This window comes from Varanus komodoensis, unplaced genomic scaffold, assembly GCF_004798865.1.
Source record: "Varanus komodoensis strain SLA01 unplaced genomic scaffold, ASM479886v1 scaffold8, whole genome shotgun sequence".
NCBI lineage: Eukaryota > Metazoa > Chordata > Lepidosauria > Squamata > Varanidae > Varanus > Varanus komodoensis.
The window spans coordinates 17,419,556-17,437,476 of NW_025336481.1; the positions used below are offsets into that span (position 1 = coordinate 17,419,556).

Consider the following 17,921-nt stretch of genomic DNA (forward strand, 5'->3'; position numbering starts at 1 on the left):
AGAAGGCAGGGAGCTTCTGAGCACCCCAGACACAAAACAAATAGCAATTTTCACACTGATTTTGCATCTCTGAAGCCATGGTAGTGATTCAGGCTCTCTTTATGCTGTATGAGGTTGTATTGTCTCCATTCCTCTTATTTTCCATCCTCCTAATTGGTTGTTGTATGCTGCTGCTGCTGCTGCTTTCACTTGTATGCCCTTTTGCCATATTGCTGTGCTCAAAGCAACTCACCACACAAAAACACCAATGCAATAACAGAAATAAGTTTCAGAACATTACTGTTACAATAATGGTCACTAATTCACTTGTTGACACACACATTCACTTTATAGAGTAGTATAGTTCTCTGAATAAACAACAGTTCAGATATTAATATTAAAACAACATTTCTGGTTTCCTCTTTCCATCATGTTCTCTGATCTCCTTCCCCCTTTCAATCTGTGATCTCTAGTTTTATATCTGCTTTCTGTTTTTCTTTTTCTTCCTCTAACATGACATTGTCAACATGTTTCCATTCCTGTATCTTCTGTCTCTCTCTCTGATGTTCTTCTCTACTTACCCCACTCTGAGTAGAACCATTCCCCGGGTGACTGACAGCCCATTAGAAAAAGATTAGCAGGTTTGCACTTGACTAGAAAAACAGTTGTCAGGAGGAGAGGAGAGTGAGCAGAACAGGTGACCTTTTCCTTAGAAGAGAGACAAATTTGACTTTTAAAACATCAGGTCTTTGCTTTGCCACAGAAAAAGAAAGGGAGCAGATGTGTCAGCAGAAGGGAGCAAGACAATCTACCACCATATCCTGATGCCACGTTACTTTTCTCATTAACCTTTGAACTGGAATTGGTATCTTTGCTTTTTTCTCATTTCTGCTGGACTTTCCGTAGGGTGGCTGTTTGCAGATGCATTTCTGGGCTTATGTTCATATCTGTGTTGCTCACCATCACACAGACAAATGCACATCCAAACAGGAGATCAACAGAAGCACTGCACACAGTTAGGGTGCAATAATGTATATATTTAGGCAGATCAAAGCTTCACAATTCCCAGAATTCTCCAACAAATTGTGCTGATGGGAAATGCTGAGAGCTGCAAGATTTTTTTCTCCCAAAACATTCATAGGATGGTGTCTTTAGCCAACTTTGATATTTCTCTGCCTCTATGGCAAAAATCTACAGATAAACATGAGCATCCAGCTAGAAAAACCCCATTGTTATAACCTTTCCATTAGTTCTCTTTAAGTGAGGTAAATATGCACCTGTTGCTGATTTGTTTTATGCAAGCCACACATCTTCCCTCAATATTCCTGCTGTAGTAGCTGTTGAATTTTCCAGACATTGTCTGTGCTAGCAATCACCCCTGAGTTTGCTTGTGCTTGCAGTAACTTCCTCACATAGCACATTCATTGTTGCTGTAATTGCCAATCACTCCCATGAATACTGAGGCATTGAAATGTCCCTAGCGTGATCCTTGTTCCAATTTTCAAAAGAGCCGGGAAATCTGTAAAAGCACAGCACAATGTGGAATTTCCCTTGAAGCCTGAAATACGTATCAGCATGAAAGTTGAGAAACATGTCAAGACATCATTCAGTATTGTATTTCCAGTGACCCATGCTTTCTCTTTCAACTGGGGCACGGAAAAAATGTAAAACATAGTGCAATGTTATAATTGCCATAATGTTATAATTGATTCCAAATTAAGAGAGCATAGTAAGGCTGTACTAATGTAATGTGTATTTTCGATGGGGCTGGGCAACTTGTCACTCTGCAGATATTGCCCTCCAAATCTCATCAGCCCAGGCCATCATAACCAATGGTGATGGATGATGGGAGTTGTAGTTTAAAATATTACAATGGCCAGAAGTAGTCCATCCTGGTTTATAACCTATTTTTTCAATAAAAGTTAAAACACATGCTTGACCTACATATTTTCAAAGATGGGCAAAGGAGCTAAATGCAAAATATACTGTAATGCAACATGTACCCTGGAGACCAAGATGTGAGAATAAAAGTTAATGTTTGTATCTACAACAAAGTGCTAAGCTCAGTGATGAAACCCCAGCTTTGGCTATCACACCCATTTTCAAGAGAACCAGGAGCTTCTCAGGCCTCTGACCATACTTTGTTTAAATTTCCTCAGTCCTCTGGATTCCCATGCTGAGCAAAGCCAGAGCAGGTCTATAACTTTTTTTAAGGACAGTATTGCAAAGCTGTTCACACCATGCACTGTCCCCTGCCGGCTTGCAAGATTTCACACTAAAGCTAAAAATGCAGTTCTAGAGAGCTTCCAATAGTTGTGGGTCTTTGGCCCAAGAACTATCAGGGAGAGATAAATAAAGGGTTAGGGGGGTTTTTTCTGCAAGGAGGCAGCTTATGTTCCCACACTGAAACAATTCCTTGTCTTTATGTTAATAATAATACTTCCTTCACACGGCTAGACAGCAGTTTTTCTATCAGCATACAGGAAGGCCTTTACAATGGAGTCCTATGTATATTTTTTTGGAAGTAGTCCCCACTTAGGACAATGGGGCTTAAACCAGTCCGTGTGTATTCTGAGGCTACAATCACAGGAGCCCTTCTATGGGAGAAAGCCCCATTGAATGGAATGAGACTTGGTTCTCATTAAATCTGAATAAGATTGCACTGTTAGTTTCCATTTTCCATCTGTTACCTTTCAGATCTTGTATTGTTATCAAATGTAATTACCTGAAGAAATTGAAACCTTGTTTCTCTCTCCATTTCAGCATTCCAATTCCTGCATTCCCCACCCCCATGGTCCAGTCTTAACTTTTGCATTTAGGGGAACTGGCAGATAATAATAAAATCTTCTGGCCTGGAAAAGGTGTGTGGTTTTACTACACACACTTTTTGCCATATTCAAATTAGTACAAAGTCCATGATCAGGACTGAATTAGGAGTCTGTAGAAAGAAGAGGCATTTGCTTTTTCAGCACACAGACTTTCACAACACAGCAGTTGTCAAAACCACTTGGTACAAGTGAAGAGATGATTGTATGGGACAAAGTGCTCAGGAAGAGGAATGGGAACTCTGTGGAAAGCACAGGAGGGCAGGTGGCTAGGGAGCAGGCCAGGCTATTCATTCATTTACTGATTTAGGATTTAAAAATAATAATCTAAACAGAACTATTTTTGGCTGCAGTAGGATGTTATTTGAAACTTCTGGGAAGACTGTAAAACAGTCTAGCCTAACCTGGCATTGTGCAGATGTTTTGAACAGTTCCCACCTTCCCCTGCTGTCATGATGATGGGGTTGTAATTCCACACAACTGCAGGGCACCAGGTTGGAAAAGGTTGTTATGTGGAAACTGAGCTCACTCATGATGTTATGTGTTCTCACATTTGATTCAAGCATCATCCATACCTTTGAACATAAAAGAAGATCGATGGGTGAAGTCATTTCATCTTCTTTTCACCGGGTTCCATAAATCATCACAGCCTTTATTGGAAGAAATTTCTTGAAGTCTAATAATGTATTCCTGGCTGGATACCTTTGTTTCAGGGGTCTGTTCATTGGCCAGAAGTAACAGGAATCACCAGTCTTCTTGAAATACTTATTCTGTTACCATACGGACACAGGTGGAGCAGCCTGATTGGCTGTGTGCTCACTTTATGGAATTATAATACAGGCTCGTATGTTACATGTCATAAATACATACATTGGTACAAGCCCAGGAACAGAACAACTGTGATTAAATGAATCCTGCATAGTTACATCCTCATCCTCATAACTTTGCTGTGGGAAAAATGATCATCACCATTGAACATGCTTGCTAATCTCATCAGGGTAACCTAATAGTGTGAGACCAGCATGGCATGGTGGTGAGAGTGTTGGAGTGGGGGCCTAAGAGATCCAGGTTCTAGTCCCTGCTCAGCCATGAAGCTCACTGGCCACTGACAGGTCCCACTTTGGGCCAGTCCCTCACTCGATCTCACAGGGTTTTGTTACGAAGATTAAATGGGTGCAGGAGGACTATATAAGCCACCTGGGGATGTTTCATACACCCATAACTAGGGGGTGGGATGTCTTTCTACTCCACAGTGTTTTAAAAAAATATTTCATTTTTATCTATGCATTTACTTGCACCGAGGAAAATTGAAGACTTTAATACAATAAACACCCTTTAAGAACATGGTGATCTGTATCATTTAGATAAGCAACATACTAGAGAGAGATATTATACCATGGTATTTAGAGTGTTGGACTGGGGATCTAGGAGATCCCACTAGTCACCACTTGTCCATGAAGTCTACTGGGTGACTTTGAGCCTAATCGACTTTCATTACTTCACCAGAATGAAGTAATTAGCCTACTTCACAAGGATGTTATTGTGAGGATAAAATGGAGTGGAGGAGACCTACATAAGCCACTTTAGGTTACTTGTAAGTGGAAAAAAAGATGTAATTACATTGTAACAATATCAATAATAACAATAACATTAGTGTATTATCCCAGGGTTGAATCTGATCTTAGTAGCCCACTATCTTAAATCTAGGCGATGGGTGATGGAGCTGATGAATATAACCTATTCACCATTTTAAAAACTTAGCAAAAATAAAAGGAGGGCACTAAATCCCCAGTATCTAACAGAGAAGAAAGAATCCAATGATCATAAAAAGCTTCAGATTTTGAAACAAACAAACAATACCACAGCATGACAATAAAAATATGCTTTAAAATCTATAGTCTAAGAACATCATAAAAGACATGGCTGTGTAACTCCATAGCAGGTAACAGAGCAAGATGGCAACCTAAGTCCGAAAAAGATGTTCAAATAAACATTCACATTGAATTTACAGATGCCCCTTCCCCTCTCTCACACACACATTCTCTTCTAGTGGTCAGAATAATCTCTGGGTGGTCAACCACTTAGGCAAGGTTCTTGAATATGTATATAACTCTTTCAGTGTGCTGTCCTGAAAAACTTCAAATCCATTGCAAAACCCTGATAGGATGCTGGTTGGTAACCCTGAGAGGCCATTAAGAAACTGGGGACTCCCCATTCTGAGGCCAGATACTGTACTCTGTTGTTGGAAAGGGGTCTCTGAGGTATGTTCCTGCTCCCCTGTCTCATTGCAGGCACAGGGCAGGGGGACCAACCTTGGAAAGGGAGGAAGGGGTTGTTCCAGAGGGCAAGGGGAGTAGAGACTGGAGAGGCCAGCCTCCTTCCCTCCACAGCAAATTATGCAAGGTGGAAAGACAGAAATACAAAGATCACCTCTGGCATTTGTCCCACCTTGCGTCAGATGACTAGAAGCCTCTGAGTTCAGAGTCTTCTGATCATCAAGGGTGCAATCAGTAGAACTGTGCCTTTAATGGCTTAGGACCAGTCTACCTAGTCACCAGTTAGACCTCACCTGGAATACTGTGTCCAGTTCTGGGCAGCTAAGTTTTAAAAAGATGCAGAAAAACTTTACAAAAGGGTACAGAGGAGGGCAACAAGGATGATTCAGGGACTGGAGGCAAAGCCCTATGAAGAAAGATTGCAAGAACTAGCATGTTCAGCCTCAAGAAAAGAAGAATGAAGGGTGGTATGATAGCACTCTACAGGAACCTGAAAGGTTGTCACAAAGAGGAAGAAGGAGATCTCATCCATTCCAGAATGCAGGACATGGAATAACAGACTTACATTAAAAGAAACCAGATTTAGACTAGACACCAGGAAGATTTTTCTCACTGTCAGAGCACTACTACAATGGATCCTATTATCTGGGGATGTTGTGGGCTCTCTTTCACTAGAGACATCCAAAAATCATCTGGACAGTCATGAGAATGGAGTTTAAGTGTCCTGCAATAGCAAGGGGTTAGACCTGATGGCCTACTGCCCCCTTCCAACTCTTATTCTACAATTCTACCTGAAGAAGCATCTTCTTCCATACGGTCCTGCAGATGACACCAAAAACATGACACACATGCTTAGTGGACTCTAGGAATGCATGCCTCTTGGTTATTTTACTTTTAAAATGCATTAATTAATTTTAATTCTTTTTCATGTATCCATCTGTTTGAAGACTAGAGTACCACCTTCAGTCTCTAGGTGAGAAGCTTCCCTGGCCAACATATTGCTTGGCAGTCAATGCAGTCTTAAACTATGGGGAAGAGTCAGGGGGATAGAATTATTTGGCTGCCCCCTCTTTCCTGTCATAGGACAGTCCACATCAGGACCAAGCCCAAGGGTTCTTGCACAATGGCTTCACGCTGGCAAGACAGTACAGTATGTCCTGCTCAAACAACTGGATCAAACTAATGACTAATCCAATTAGTGCAAACATTGATCCATTTGCTAGTTGCACAATAAAAGACTGGAAAGACCCCAGGAGTGCCTTTTCTAACCAGGTGGTCAAATTTCTTTCCTATCATGTAGATTGGTATGTTTCTCGAGTCAACTGCTTCTCATTCCCTGATTTCTTTGTTTCTCCTCTAGCCAGAGGAGCTGACCAATATTTTGGAGATCTGCAATGTTGTATTTACCAGCATGTTTGCCTTGGAGATGATCTTGAAACTTGCTGCTTTTGGTCTGTTTGATTATCTTCGCAATCCTTACAACATCTTTGACAGCATCATTGTCATCATCAGGTAATGACAGCCAAAGCCATGGTATCTTGCTTTTTGAGATGTAACATAAGAGCTCACCTTGGGGCCATTCAGTTTGGATTGGCTCAGAAATATATGGGCCCATTTCCTGTTTTTGTTTGGGATGAAGGAGGACAACTCAGCTTATTTCTCAATCAATCCAATGTGAGCATCATTAGGAATTATGAACTTCAGTGAATTTTGTGAACTAGCCCTTTTAACAGCAAAATATGAAAATGGCTAATCAAAATGAGTCACTCAAGTGCATGAGGACTAGAAACTTGGAAGAACTGGATTCTACTTCCAACTTTGCCACCAGTTTTTCTTTCACCACATCATTATGCATGGGCTCAGTACGGCACCATGGGACAGACCTCTTGCTGCTCCACCTGTCCCAGGTCATCATTAGCCTTGCCCATAGGCAACTTGCTGCCAGTTGTTTTGCTGAAGTGGGAAATGGAAGTGTCCATTACTGGACACAAATTATGTTAGATGATACTGTTATTGCCCACAGAATGGGCACCTGTCAAATGCCCCTGAGGCCCATTCCTGATTGTAATCTAATGTTTAACCTGTACTTTACAGCTCCTGTGGTTCTCATTACATCAGAACTCCTTTCAGCACATTTCAAAATGTTCCTGAGTTCCACACCCCAAAATAGGGGGAAATAGCAAATCACAGAATAGAGGCAGGATTTAGAGAGAATGGTTTAAGCCATTCAGGGAAAACAGTGCTCATAGTGGGTACGGGCAGCCATGGTTTCTTTGCCTCCTCCTCCATGTCTCAGCAGTTTAAAAACTACTTTGCAGAGTACAGTGTTCCAAGCATAATAATCCCATTCACTCAAACAAGCCACTGTGCCTTAAATGAGCTTACAGTAGGCTATGGGTTACTTGAGGGTTGTTTCTCCCTCATATAAACCATGGTACCCAGGGTTAGATATCATGACAAGCCTCACCCATGCAGGTCATTAGGAAAATGGCACTTTGGATTATGCAAACCATTGTGGCTTGTTTTGATCATCTGACCCAAGTTATTATAATACTATGTTAATATCAATCCAGCTATGGTACACTCCAAGAAGAGGGAAGTATGGATGTGGCAGCCAAAACTAAATGTTCAAACTGAGAAAGGAAGAAAGAAATGAAAGGTAACTCTAAAACTGTTTCAGAAGTTGAAATTATGGTTTCATTGAAAGCTGCTGAAACCTATGGCCTAATTTACTTGCAGCTTTCATTTGCTCGTGTTCTTTTGAGGCTTGTATTCCTTGGATCCCACTAAGCTACTAAGGAAATCTTAAGAAGTACTTAGTAGTACATGTGGAATATGTCAGGGAGTGAAAATCCAATGGCATGCATGCTCACACACTCTCTTTTCCCAGTTAATGTATATACATATGCAAGACTGACTCAATATAATATTTATTAAAAATGTATTTTGTTCACACATGATTAATCCAGACAGACTTTATATTGCTTACACAGAGAGAAAATTGGTTCATAGACACCAGTGTAATTGAGGCAGAAATTCATTTTCTCTCGTTCTCTGTCTTTTGCTCTCTCCTACTCTCTCTCTCTCTTATTTTCTCTTGTCTCACAGATGCACAGTCGGCTTGGTCTCTAATTAAAGATCATTCAAATACATTTTCTTTGCATTTATAATCTCACTGCCTTTCATTATCTTTTTGGATTCCTTTCTGCTATTTTTCCCAAAGTTTAGGTCTGACCCTTGCTCTCTCTCCCCGCCCGCCTCTCTCTCCGTGTGTGTGTGTGTGTGTGTGTGTGTGTGTGTGTGTGTGTGTGAGAGAGAGAGAGAGAGAGAGAGAGAGAGAGAGAGAGAGAGAATCTCAATTCCCCACCCCCATCCTGCCTCTCTCTGTCTATATTTCTTACTCCATTTTTCTCTGGTCTGTAGCATCTGGGAAATCATAGGCCAAGCTGATGGAGGTCTGTCTGTACTGAGGACATTCCGGCTGTTGAGGGTGCTGAAGTTGGTGAGGTTCATGCCTGCCTTGCGGCGTCAGTTGGTGGTGCTAATGAAGACTATGGACAATGTGGCTACCTTCTGCATGCTGCTTATGCTATTTATCTTTATATTCAGGTGAGGAGACGGATCCTTTGTACAAGATGAGATGATACCACAAAATACCAGTACACATAAAACCGGAATACTAATTAGCATGGGATCCATCCACCAAGACCTGGGTGGGTGAATAAGGAGGAGTTCATCTTTCCCAGTTGTGCCACCTAGGTTCTTGGTCCAGCATCAGGGTATATATGAAAGCCGGGGAGGGGGGGTTGCCATGGTCTATAGGAATTCTATATCTCTCTCCAGGAGCCCTGTCCATCTGACAGCTAGTTTGGATTGGTAGCAACTTGTGTTGGGCCAGCAGGACATGATGGGGATTCTGGTGGTGTACCACTTGACCTGCAACCCATCAGCCTGGCTGACTGAACTGACAGAGGTGGTCTTGGATGTGATGTTGGATTCTCCTAAGCCAGTGGTGACGAACCTATGGCATGTGTGCCACAGCAGGCACACAGAGTCCTCTCTGTTGGGATGCAACCCAAGTCAACCCAGCATCACCCCAGCAGCTGAGCATAGGATAAAAGCACACATAGGGGTGATGCGCATGCCTGGAAAGGAGTAGCAGCGCCAGGCAATGATGTGACACACCAGGACTCATATACCTAAGTGGGTTTTGGGTTGCAGTTTGGGCACTCAGTCTCTAAAGGGGTCACCATCACTGGATTGGGGTTAGAAAAATGAGGTATGATTTTGATGGTTGGAATGTGTTTCGAATGGGCAGTAATGATGAGATGTGCAGAAAAAGCTACTCAAGGCTTTTTCAAAATCACTCACTTTTCAATGGAACTTTGGACCTGTATTAGGTTAGGGGTGTGCACCAGGGTAGGGTTAGGGTTACAAAAACGAGGTGTCCTGGCATGATTTTGATGGTTGGAATGTCTTCAGAATGTGCAGAAATGATGAGATATGCAGAAAAACCTACTCACGGATGGACTTTTCAAATTCACCCTTTTTTCAATGGAACTTTCATCCTACATCAGGGTTAGGGGTATGCACCGGGTTAGGGTTAGGGTTAGAAAAATGTGGTGTCCTGCTATGATTTTGATGGTTGGAATGTGTTTAGAATGGGCAGAAATGATGAGCTGTGCAGAAAAAGCTACTCAAGGAAGGCTTTTTTCCAAAATCTCCCCTTTGAATTGTATTTTATCCTTATACAGTATACCCCTTTGAAGTTGTGCTTCAGCGTTCATGGCCTCAGTCTTTCATGGAATTTCCGTGTGGCGGCTTGCTCACAAGGAGGTCCTTTTCTCTGAGTGAGTCCAAATCTATCTCCTTGTGAGCAAAGATTGGTTTAGACTCGCTCAGAGAAAACGATCTCTGCATGCCCCATCCCATGCCCATGCCTCACCACTCCCACGTGCTCCCTCCCCCAGCCCGGCCCGGCCCGGCCCGGCCCACGCTCCCCACCTGCACTACCTTGGTGGCCGGCACCCATTGCCGGCACCAAATTCGTGTTTTTTCACAATTTGCGGGTGCTCTAGGAATGCAACCCCCACAAATTTCGGGGGACTTCTGTATTAGGGTTAGGTATTGCCCCAGGGTAGGATTAGGGTTAGGGTTAGTGTATGCTGAACCTATGACATGCTTGTCACAGCGGGCACACAGCAACCTCTCTTTCAGCACGTGAGCCATTTCATGCCAGCATTGCCCCAGCAGCTGAGCATCGTATAACAGCAATATAGGGGCCATGCGCATGCTTGAAAAGGAGTAGTGGTGCCAGGCGATGGCATCACAAGCCGCGACTCATTAGCCGCGACTAGTCTAGCTTTTGCATGGCTGGTCAGTGCGCTGCCAAGGATATATATATATTTGCTTGGTCTGGCTGTGAGTTGTTTTTTCTAAATTAAAACCTCAGTTTTCAGGTTTTATTGCAGTGTTGGCACTTTGCAATAAATAAGTGGGTTTTAGGTTGCAGTTTGGGCACTTGGTCTCTAAAATGTTCGCCATCACTGCCCTATACTCTTGGTCCGGAGGGACTTCAACATTCACACTAACAGCACCATATCCAGGGCAGCTTAGGATTTCATGGCTTCCATGACAACCCTCAGAGAGTCCCTACATTTCACTGGCCTGACACATGTGGCAGGGCTTACTCTAGACTTAGCCTTCTCAGCCTGATAAGGTGATGGTGCTGTGAGTGTGGGAGACTTCGACTCAGTCCTTTTTTCATGGTCAGATCACCACCTGCTGAGATTACACTTACGATGGCTTTTTTCCTCCTCAAGGGTAGGAAACCCATTAAGATGGTTCACCCTCAGAGGATAATGGATCCAGATGGTTTCTAAAGGCCTCAGTGGGGTGGGGTGGGCTGACATGTCTGGTGCTCCTGTCAAATCCCTGGTCATTCTGTAGAATACCGAAATGACCCAGGTGGTTGACACGATTGCTCCTAAATGACCTCTCTGTTGTAGAGCAAATACAACTCTGTGGTATATCCTGGTGCTGAGTGATAAAAAAAACTTAGGAGATGGCTGGAGTGAAGATGGAGGAGAACTCCCAGTGAATGCAACAGAAACCTTGCATGTGACCACAATCAGGTATATTTCGAGGCAGTGAGGGCAGCAAAAAAGAAAAACCTCACTGGCTGTATTCAATCCTCTCTTTGCCACCCAGCAGAGCTTTTCAAGATTTTCTGGGGCTTATTACATTCTGGCCCCAAGGACAGCTTGGAACTATTCCTGGCCAACTGTAGTCTGTTCTCTGGGCACTTCCAGGAAAAAAATCTGTTGCATCTGCCAGGACTTGGACTCCACAGTTAAAGCAGTCGAATCACTGGAGCTATCAAGAGCACAGTCTGGTCTAGTTTTATTGGATGAGTTTCAGTTGGTACAGTTTGAGGATATGGACAAGGTGCTTGGACAGGTATGTGCAACTATATCTGTACTGGATCCTTGCCCCTCCTGGCTTATAAAAGCCAGCAAGAAAGGGATAACCAGGTGGGCCAGGGAGGTCATTCATACCTCTTTGCGAGAAGGAGTGGTACCATGTTGCCTTAAAGAGGCGGTGGTGAGACTACTCAAGAAACCCTCCCTTGACCCAGAAAATTTGAACATCTACCATCTGGTAGCAAATATTCCTTTCCTGGGCAAGGTTCTAGAGAGGATGGTTGCTAATCAACTTCAGGCAATTTGGATGAAACTGATTATCTAGATCCATTTCAATCAGGGTTCAGGCCTAGTTCTGGCATAGAAATACCTTTTGTCACCCTGTATTATGACCTGTGCCGAGAGAGAGATAAAGGGAGTACAACCCTGTTGATACTGCTGGACCTCTTGGTGGCTTTTGATACCATCAACCATGGTATCCTTCTGGCACGGCTGGCTGAGATGGGAGTGGGGGGCACCGTGTTGCAGTGGTTTTGCTCCTACTTGGAAGGCCATCTCCTCAGGGGTCTATTCTGTCCCCCATGCTATTTAACATCTACATGAAACCTCTGAGTGGAGTCATCCAGAATTTTGGAGTGCATTGCCATCAGTATGCTGATGACACACAGCTCTATTTCTCCTTCTCATTGCTGAAAGGTGAGGCTGTGAATGTGCTAAACCAGTGCCTGGCTGCAGCCAAGGGCTGGATGAGAGCTAACAAACTGAAGCTCAATCCAGACAAGACTGAAATGTTGTTGATGGGTGATACCTTTGATCAGATGAGGAGTGTTCTAGATGGGTTTGCACTCCCCCTGAAGGAGCAGGTTCATAGCTTGATCATCTTTGCCACTTGAGGCTCAGGTGGCATCAATGTCTCAGACAGCCAGCTTTGGCTGGTGGCCCAGCTGTACCTGGACAGGGACAGCCTGGCTGCAGTAATCTATGCTGTGGTAATCTCTAAATTAGGTTACTGCAACACACTCTATGCAGGGCTGCCCTTGAACAAGGTTCAGAAGCAGCAGCTAAATAACAGTGATCCAGAGGTTCAAATATATAAGTCCAGTTCTGGCTCACCTGTACTGACTTCCTGTATGCTTCCAGTCCCAATTCAAGGTGCTGGTCTTAACCTATAAAGCTCTGCATTACTTGGGACCACAATACCTAATGAAGCACGTTTCCCAACCCCAATCTATCTGGACACTACACTCAGCCTCTGGGGCCTTCCTCCAGATATCAACCCCCAAAGAGGTTCAGAGGGTGGCAACTAGGGGGAGAGTCTTTTCTGTGGTGGCCCCCCCTCTTTGGAACAACCTCCCTGCTCCAGCCTGCATGGCACTAGATTTGCCATCTTTTCAGTGCCAGATTAAGACAGTCATCTTTGTAGAGACCTTTAAAGACCTCCCTGGTCATTCAGGGGCCCAGTGTGTGTGTCTGTGCGTGCGTGTGTGCGTGTGCATGTGTGCAGTACCTCTCACATCCAGCTCAGGCAGTTGTCCCAGAAGAGATACAATGGTTGATAGTACTGAAAGCTGCTGAGAGGTCCAGAGAACCAACAGGGTTATGATATGGCTGTATATTACCCCCAGCAACAGAGGCAGTGTGTCTTTCCTTCCTGCCCCCACTTTAAAGGCAAATACCAAATGTGGTTCATTCCACTATAGTGACAACCTCCCTCCTACCACACACACACAAATAATTATCAGTTTTAGCAGATAAGCATCCAAAACATGTGATACCATATTTTGATGAGGTTTTTGCACCTTCTTGGAGAAGCATTGTCAGATCAATACTTTCTCTTTCCCACTTGACAACAGTATAAGAGATACTGTGTGTTGTCTTTCTCTTTGCAGGAGCAATGTCTTCTGCAAAGGAGAAGAAGGACAAAGGAGGAGAAAGAACATAGAAAATAATATAACACAATTTATTTATTTAGAATTTTTGTATGCTAACAATTTTGTATCCTAACAATGTTAGGGAGGAGGGGATAAGCCAAATTGTGAGATCTTGGTGTTGGATACAAAACTAACATGATGAAAATTAATTTGCCAACAAGTCTCAGAAAATTAGATTGGAGCAAAAGAATAGCAAACATATCTTTGAAATCTGTCTTTGTTTCTCAAAACCTGCACCATAGACCACCACACTTGCATGTACTTGAACATCAAGACCTCAGACCCAGCCTTTTTGGAGACTAGGATGGATGGTTCCTCTTACTGACAATTGCCCCTGCATCACTGCAAGTCTAAGGAACTCAGAGAACAGAAGAACCTTAGAGGACTGAGCCCTGTCCTGCTTTGCAACTTCTCATGTGTTGCGTCTGGTGTTACAATAATCTGTCTCTAATGTAATTACGGCATGCTCCAAAAAAGGGTGTGGTATGCTTCAGAACTGTTGATATGCTTTGTTAAATTTTAACCTGATTCCAGTGAACGCATGTTTGGATGATGAAAATAAAATAATGAACATTATGTGTTTGAGAATGCATACTGGAAACTAGCAAGCGAGGAAGCTGTCTGAAGCCAGATACCCCCATCAATATCAACAGTGAAGGCTAGGGAAAGGCTGGGAATTGTAGAGATAATTTTTGTCTTAATATGTATAGAATTGTATTCTAAGTGACCTTGGGAATCCTACTTCAAAGAGTTGTAAAGTCAAAATGGGGCAGGCCGTATGCATTCCATGGAACACTTCGCTGGAGGTGTAGGATATAAATGTGAACAATAAATAGATAACTAAGAATAGTTAAATAACTGTTAACATACTGCAGAAAGGTATGGAAGAATAAACACACAATGCCTATTCTTCCCAACAGCATCCTGGGCATGCATATTTTTGGCTGTAAATTCAGCCTCAGAACAGATACAGGAGATACAGTCCCTGACCGGAAGAATTTTGACTCCCTGCTATGGGCCATTGTCACTGTATTCCAGGTGAGTCCAAGGCAGGGCAGGAGGAGGAAGGGGATGGGGAGGAGGTTATGTTCTTCAGAAGCCCAGAATGGTAAGGAGAGGATGGAACTGGAACAGTCTTCTTGGCATGGTGCCATGTTTACCACCATTTGTAGAAGACAGGGCTGCACACAGAGTCACTGTGCCATCAGTTGCGACCTACCGATGTTCACAACCTACTATAACAGAGCTGTGCTGTATCTGCTGCTTGCCAGTGATCTGTGAATGACAAGCCCACTGGATTTCAGAGAGTGCCTGTGACATTGGCACAGTACAAAATGATCAATGCATCTCCTGATAGCTAATATTTCAGAATAAGAACAGAAACAATAATAATAGTTCATGCATGTAAATCAGCTGTAAAAGACAGAAGCAGAGACTTTTCCTTCTTGCTTAATGCATTATCACCATGTCAGCATCCTCTTGATCTTGATTTGACTTTACAAGCTTGGGTTTTGTGCTTCAGATCTTGACTCAGGAGGATTGGAACGTTGTGCTATACAATGGGATGGCCTCAACATCCCCATGGGCATCCCTTTATTTTGTGGCTCTCATGACATTTGGCAACTATGTTCTCTTCAATCTGCTGGTGGCCATCCTAGTGGAGGGATTCCAGGCTGAGGTAAGTTGCTATAACAACTCTTTCCAGGCAGAAATGGTTAGAGATAAATGAGGAATTTTATCTGTCAACAGCAGTTTTTTAAAGGATCTCTTCAGGCTGTGTATCTCAGGTCTGAGTGTGGACCCAGACTGAATATGTGTCCAGAAATCTGCATTTCAGTGTGTTTTGATGTGTCAGGCAAAACAAAACATGATCACCAACATGCAAAGATTTGAAAAGTGAGAAAAGAAAAGGCATTCATTTCCAAAATGCGCTCAAACACACTTTAGTCAATCAGTGTATGAGTCCAAAACAGGGGCACATTTAAAAATATACTGAAAAATGCATGTATTACAAAAATGTATAATCATTTCCATATGGAGTTCAAAATCATCATCATCATCATCACAAGCTCACACAGAATTGAGACAGAACTGACCAACAATCATGGCAAAACAGAGATTGAAAATCTGCCCATCTTTAAGAAGGACAAAGGTCTATATACTAAATGGGAGAGAGAGAGCTTAAAGAGTTGAGAAAGATAGCAAGGCAATCAGATGTCCAGTGATCCTCTAGTCAGCTTTTCCCGTCCTGGCACCCCTGAGATGTTGGATTACAACTCCCATTCCATTATCCATGCTGGATGGGGATGATGGTTTATAGTTGAAAACAGGAGGGCATAAGGTTGGAGAAGCCTGCTCTAAGTCATGCATTTATAGACAGAAGTATATGAAGAAGTGAACAAACTGAACTCTGATGTAACATGACTTATCCTGAACTCTAAAGGAGAGTCATCTCTTCCATGCATTGTTATAGCATGCCATTTTATTCATGAAATAGTTTGCCCTCCTTTGAAAATTCCTGGTAAAATGCTATAATCAGAAGGAGATGTCTTCTTTGCTTACAGGATGCTCACAATTCCCAGGTCTTTGCATTTATTTTCCCAACACAGGGTGATGCTAACCGATCGTATTCAGATGAGGATCAGAGTTCATCAAACATGGAAGAGTTTGACAAGTTCCAGGATGGTTCAGGTAAGAGCACAGTGCGCAGAGATTCTGCATGACTCTGAACTACAGTGAGAATTGTAGCATCTGGAAGTCTGCCAGATAAAGACTGGTAGCCTCTTCCAATTCTTGAGAAGATCTGTTTGTGATACCTAGTGTTTGGTCATTCATTACATTTCTATCTTGTCTTTCCAGAAAAAAATGGTGATCAAGGCTGCTAATATTAATAAAATAGATATTAAAACAAATAGAACATAATATTTTTATTGTATAATGTGTTATATTTGTATATTTTGTTCTTGTTGTAAGCTGCCCCGAGGCTTTGTTGCTATGGGGGTGGCATAAAAATGTTTTAAATAAACAAATTAATAAAAACAAATAAATGAAAACTTAATAAACCACATCCTGACCTAGTAAAGGCTTTCAGCCACAAATGAACTTACATGCCAAATGTCTTCTTGGACAAAAATAACTTTACCTAGCAGCAGAAGGACAACAGAGAGGGAAGTAACCTAGCTTGCCTTAGCAGGAAGTCCCAAACATGGAAAATCCACGGAGAAACCTGTTGTATTCTAATAGTCATAAGCATTTCCATGTTTTGACTTGTGAGACCCTCTCCTATGACCCTCTCCTCTGTCTCTAATGATGCTGGGACTAACAGAAGGGCCTGCTCAGAAGATCTTAAAACCCTGGCAGTCTCATAAGGGAGAAGGAAGAATGTTTTCAGGTAGAGCTTTGTAGGGCTTCATGTACATCCAGTACTTTGAATTGTATCAGGAAACTGGCTGGTAATCTGTGAAGCTATTACAGAGAGCGGACCAACATGATCATATTAGGCTATTACTTGACCATCTGCCCTGGCTGTCAGTCCACATCCAGGCCCAAGTCAAAGTGTTTGTATTAATATTCAAAGCTTTAAGCGGCTTGAGGCCTGAAAGATCATCTCTTCCCATATATACCTGCCTGGGCCCTAAAATCTTTTGGGAGTCCCAACCAAAGGAAGAGAGGTCGATGGCTACTTTGAAGAGGACTTTTTCTGATGCGGCACTCTGCTTGTGGAATGAGCTTCCCAGATAGATTTGCCTTGCATCTCTGTTGTGCTCTTTGCAGCACCAGAAGACAACTTTCTTGTTTACCTGGGAATTTTAGTCTTTCAGTTTCTGTTCTTTTAAATCTTTTACTGTATTTTAAGTATTTTTATGATTTCTAGGTTTTGCATTGGCCTTTGCTTTTATTTCATGCATTAGTTTTATATGTTTAAAATCTTACAGTGTATTTTATGGCTCTAATGGTTGTGAAATGCCCAAAGAGCTTTGACTATAAAGCAGTTTAGAAATGTAATGAATAAAATTTAAATGAACAATAAGCAAAGAAATCCCACACTTCTTATAACCAGCCTCAGTCAATGGTCTGACCACAGCATTCTGGATGAGCTGAAGTTTCTAAACTCTTCAAAGACAGCCCAAGGCAGAGCCTGTTGTAGTAGTCTAAAAAGGAGTAACTGAATCATGTGTCACTGTAGCCAGATGTGACATCTGCAGGAACAGGCACAGTTGTTGACTAGGCTCAGCTGTGCAAATGCACTCCTGGCTATTACTGAGACTTGGGCATCCAGGTACGGTGTTGAATTTGGGACTGCATCCCAAATGAACTTGAGTGTTCAGACAGAGTGTAATCCCATGCAGCACAAGCTGAATCCCTATTCCCTGGCCTGTCTTTTGACTAACCAGGTGCATCTCTGCCTCGTCTGTATTAATAATTTATTTATTCATCTTCGTTCAGTCCATTACCAACATTAGACACTCAGGTCACACAGCACTAAGC

The 17,921-nt window shown here is 42.6% G+C and overlaps 1 protein-coding gene across 1 annotated transcript in view; it reads left to right on the forward strand.

Moving 5' to 3' along the window:
* Positions 1 to 17,921, forward strand: part of CACNA1I (calcium voltage-gated channel subunit alpha1 I) — a 284,889-nt gene that overhangs the window by 203,865 nt on the left and 63,103 nt on the right. Inside the window, exons 10-14 of the mRNA XM_044455382.1 lie at positions 6,441 to 6,592; positions 8,504 to 8,689; positions 14,354 to 14,471; positions 14,956 to 15,111; positions 16,043 to 16,124. Coding sequence (XP_044311317.1) covers positions 6,441 to 6,592; positions 8,504 to 8,689; positions 14,354 to 14,471; positions 14,956 to 15,111; positions 16,043 to 16,124 — 694 coding nt within the window. The remainder of the gene's footprint in view (positions 1 to 6,440; positions 6,593 to 8,503; positions 8,690 to 14,353; positions 14,472 to 14,955; positions 15,112 to 16,042; positions 16,125 to 17,921) is intronic.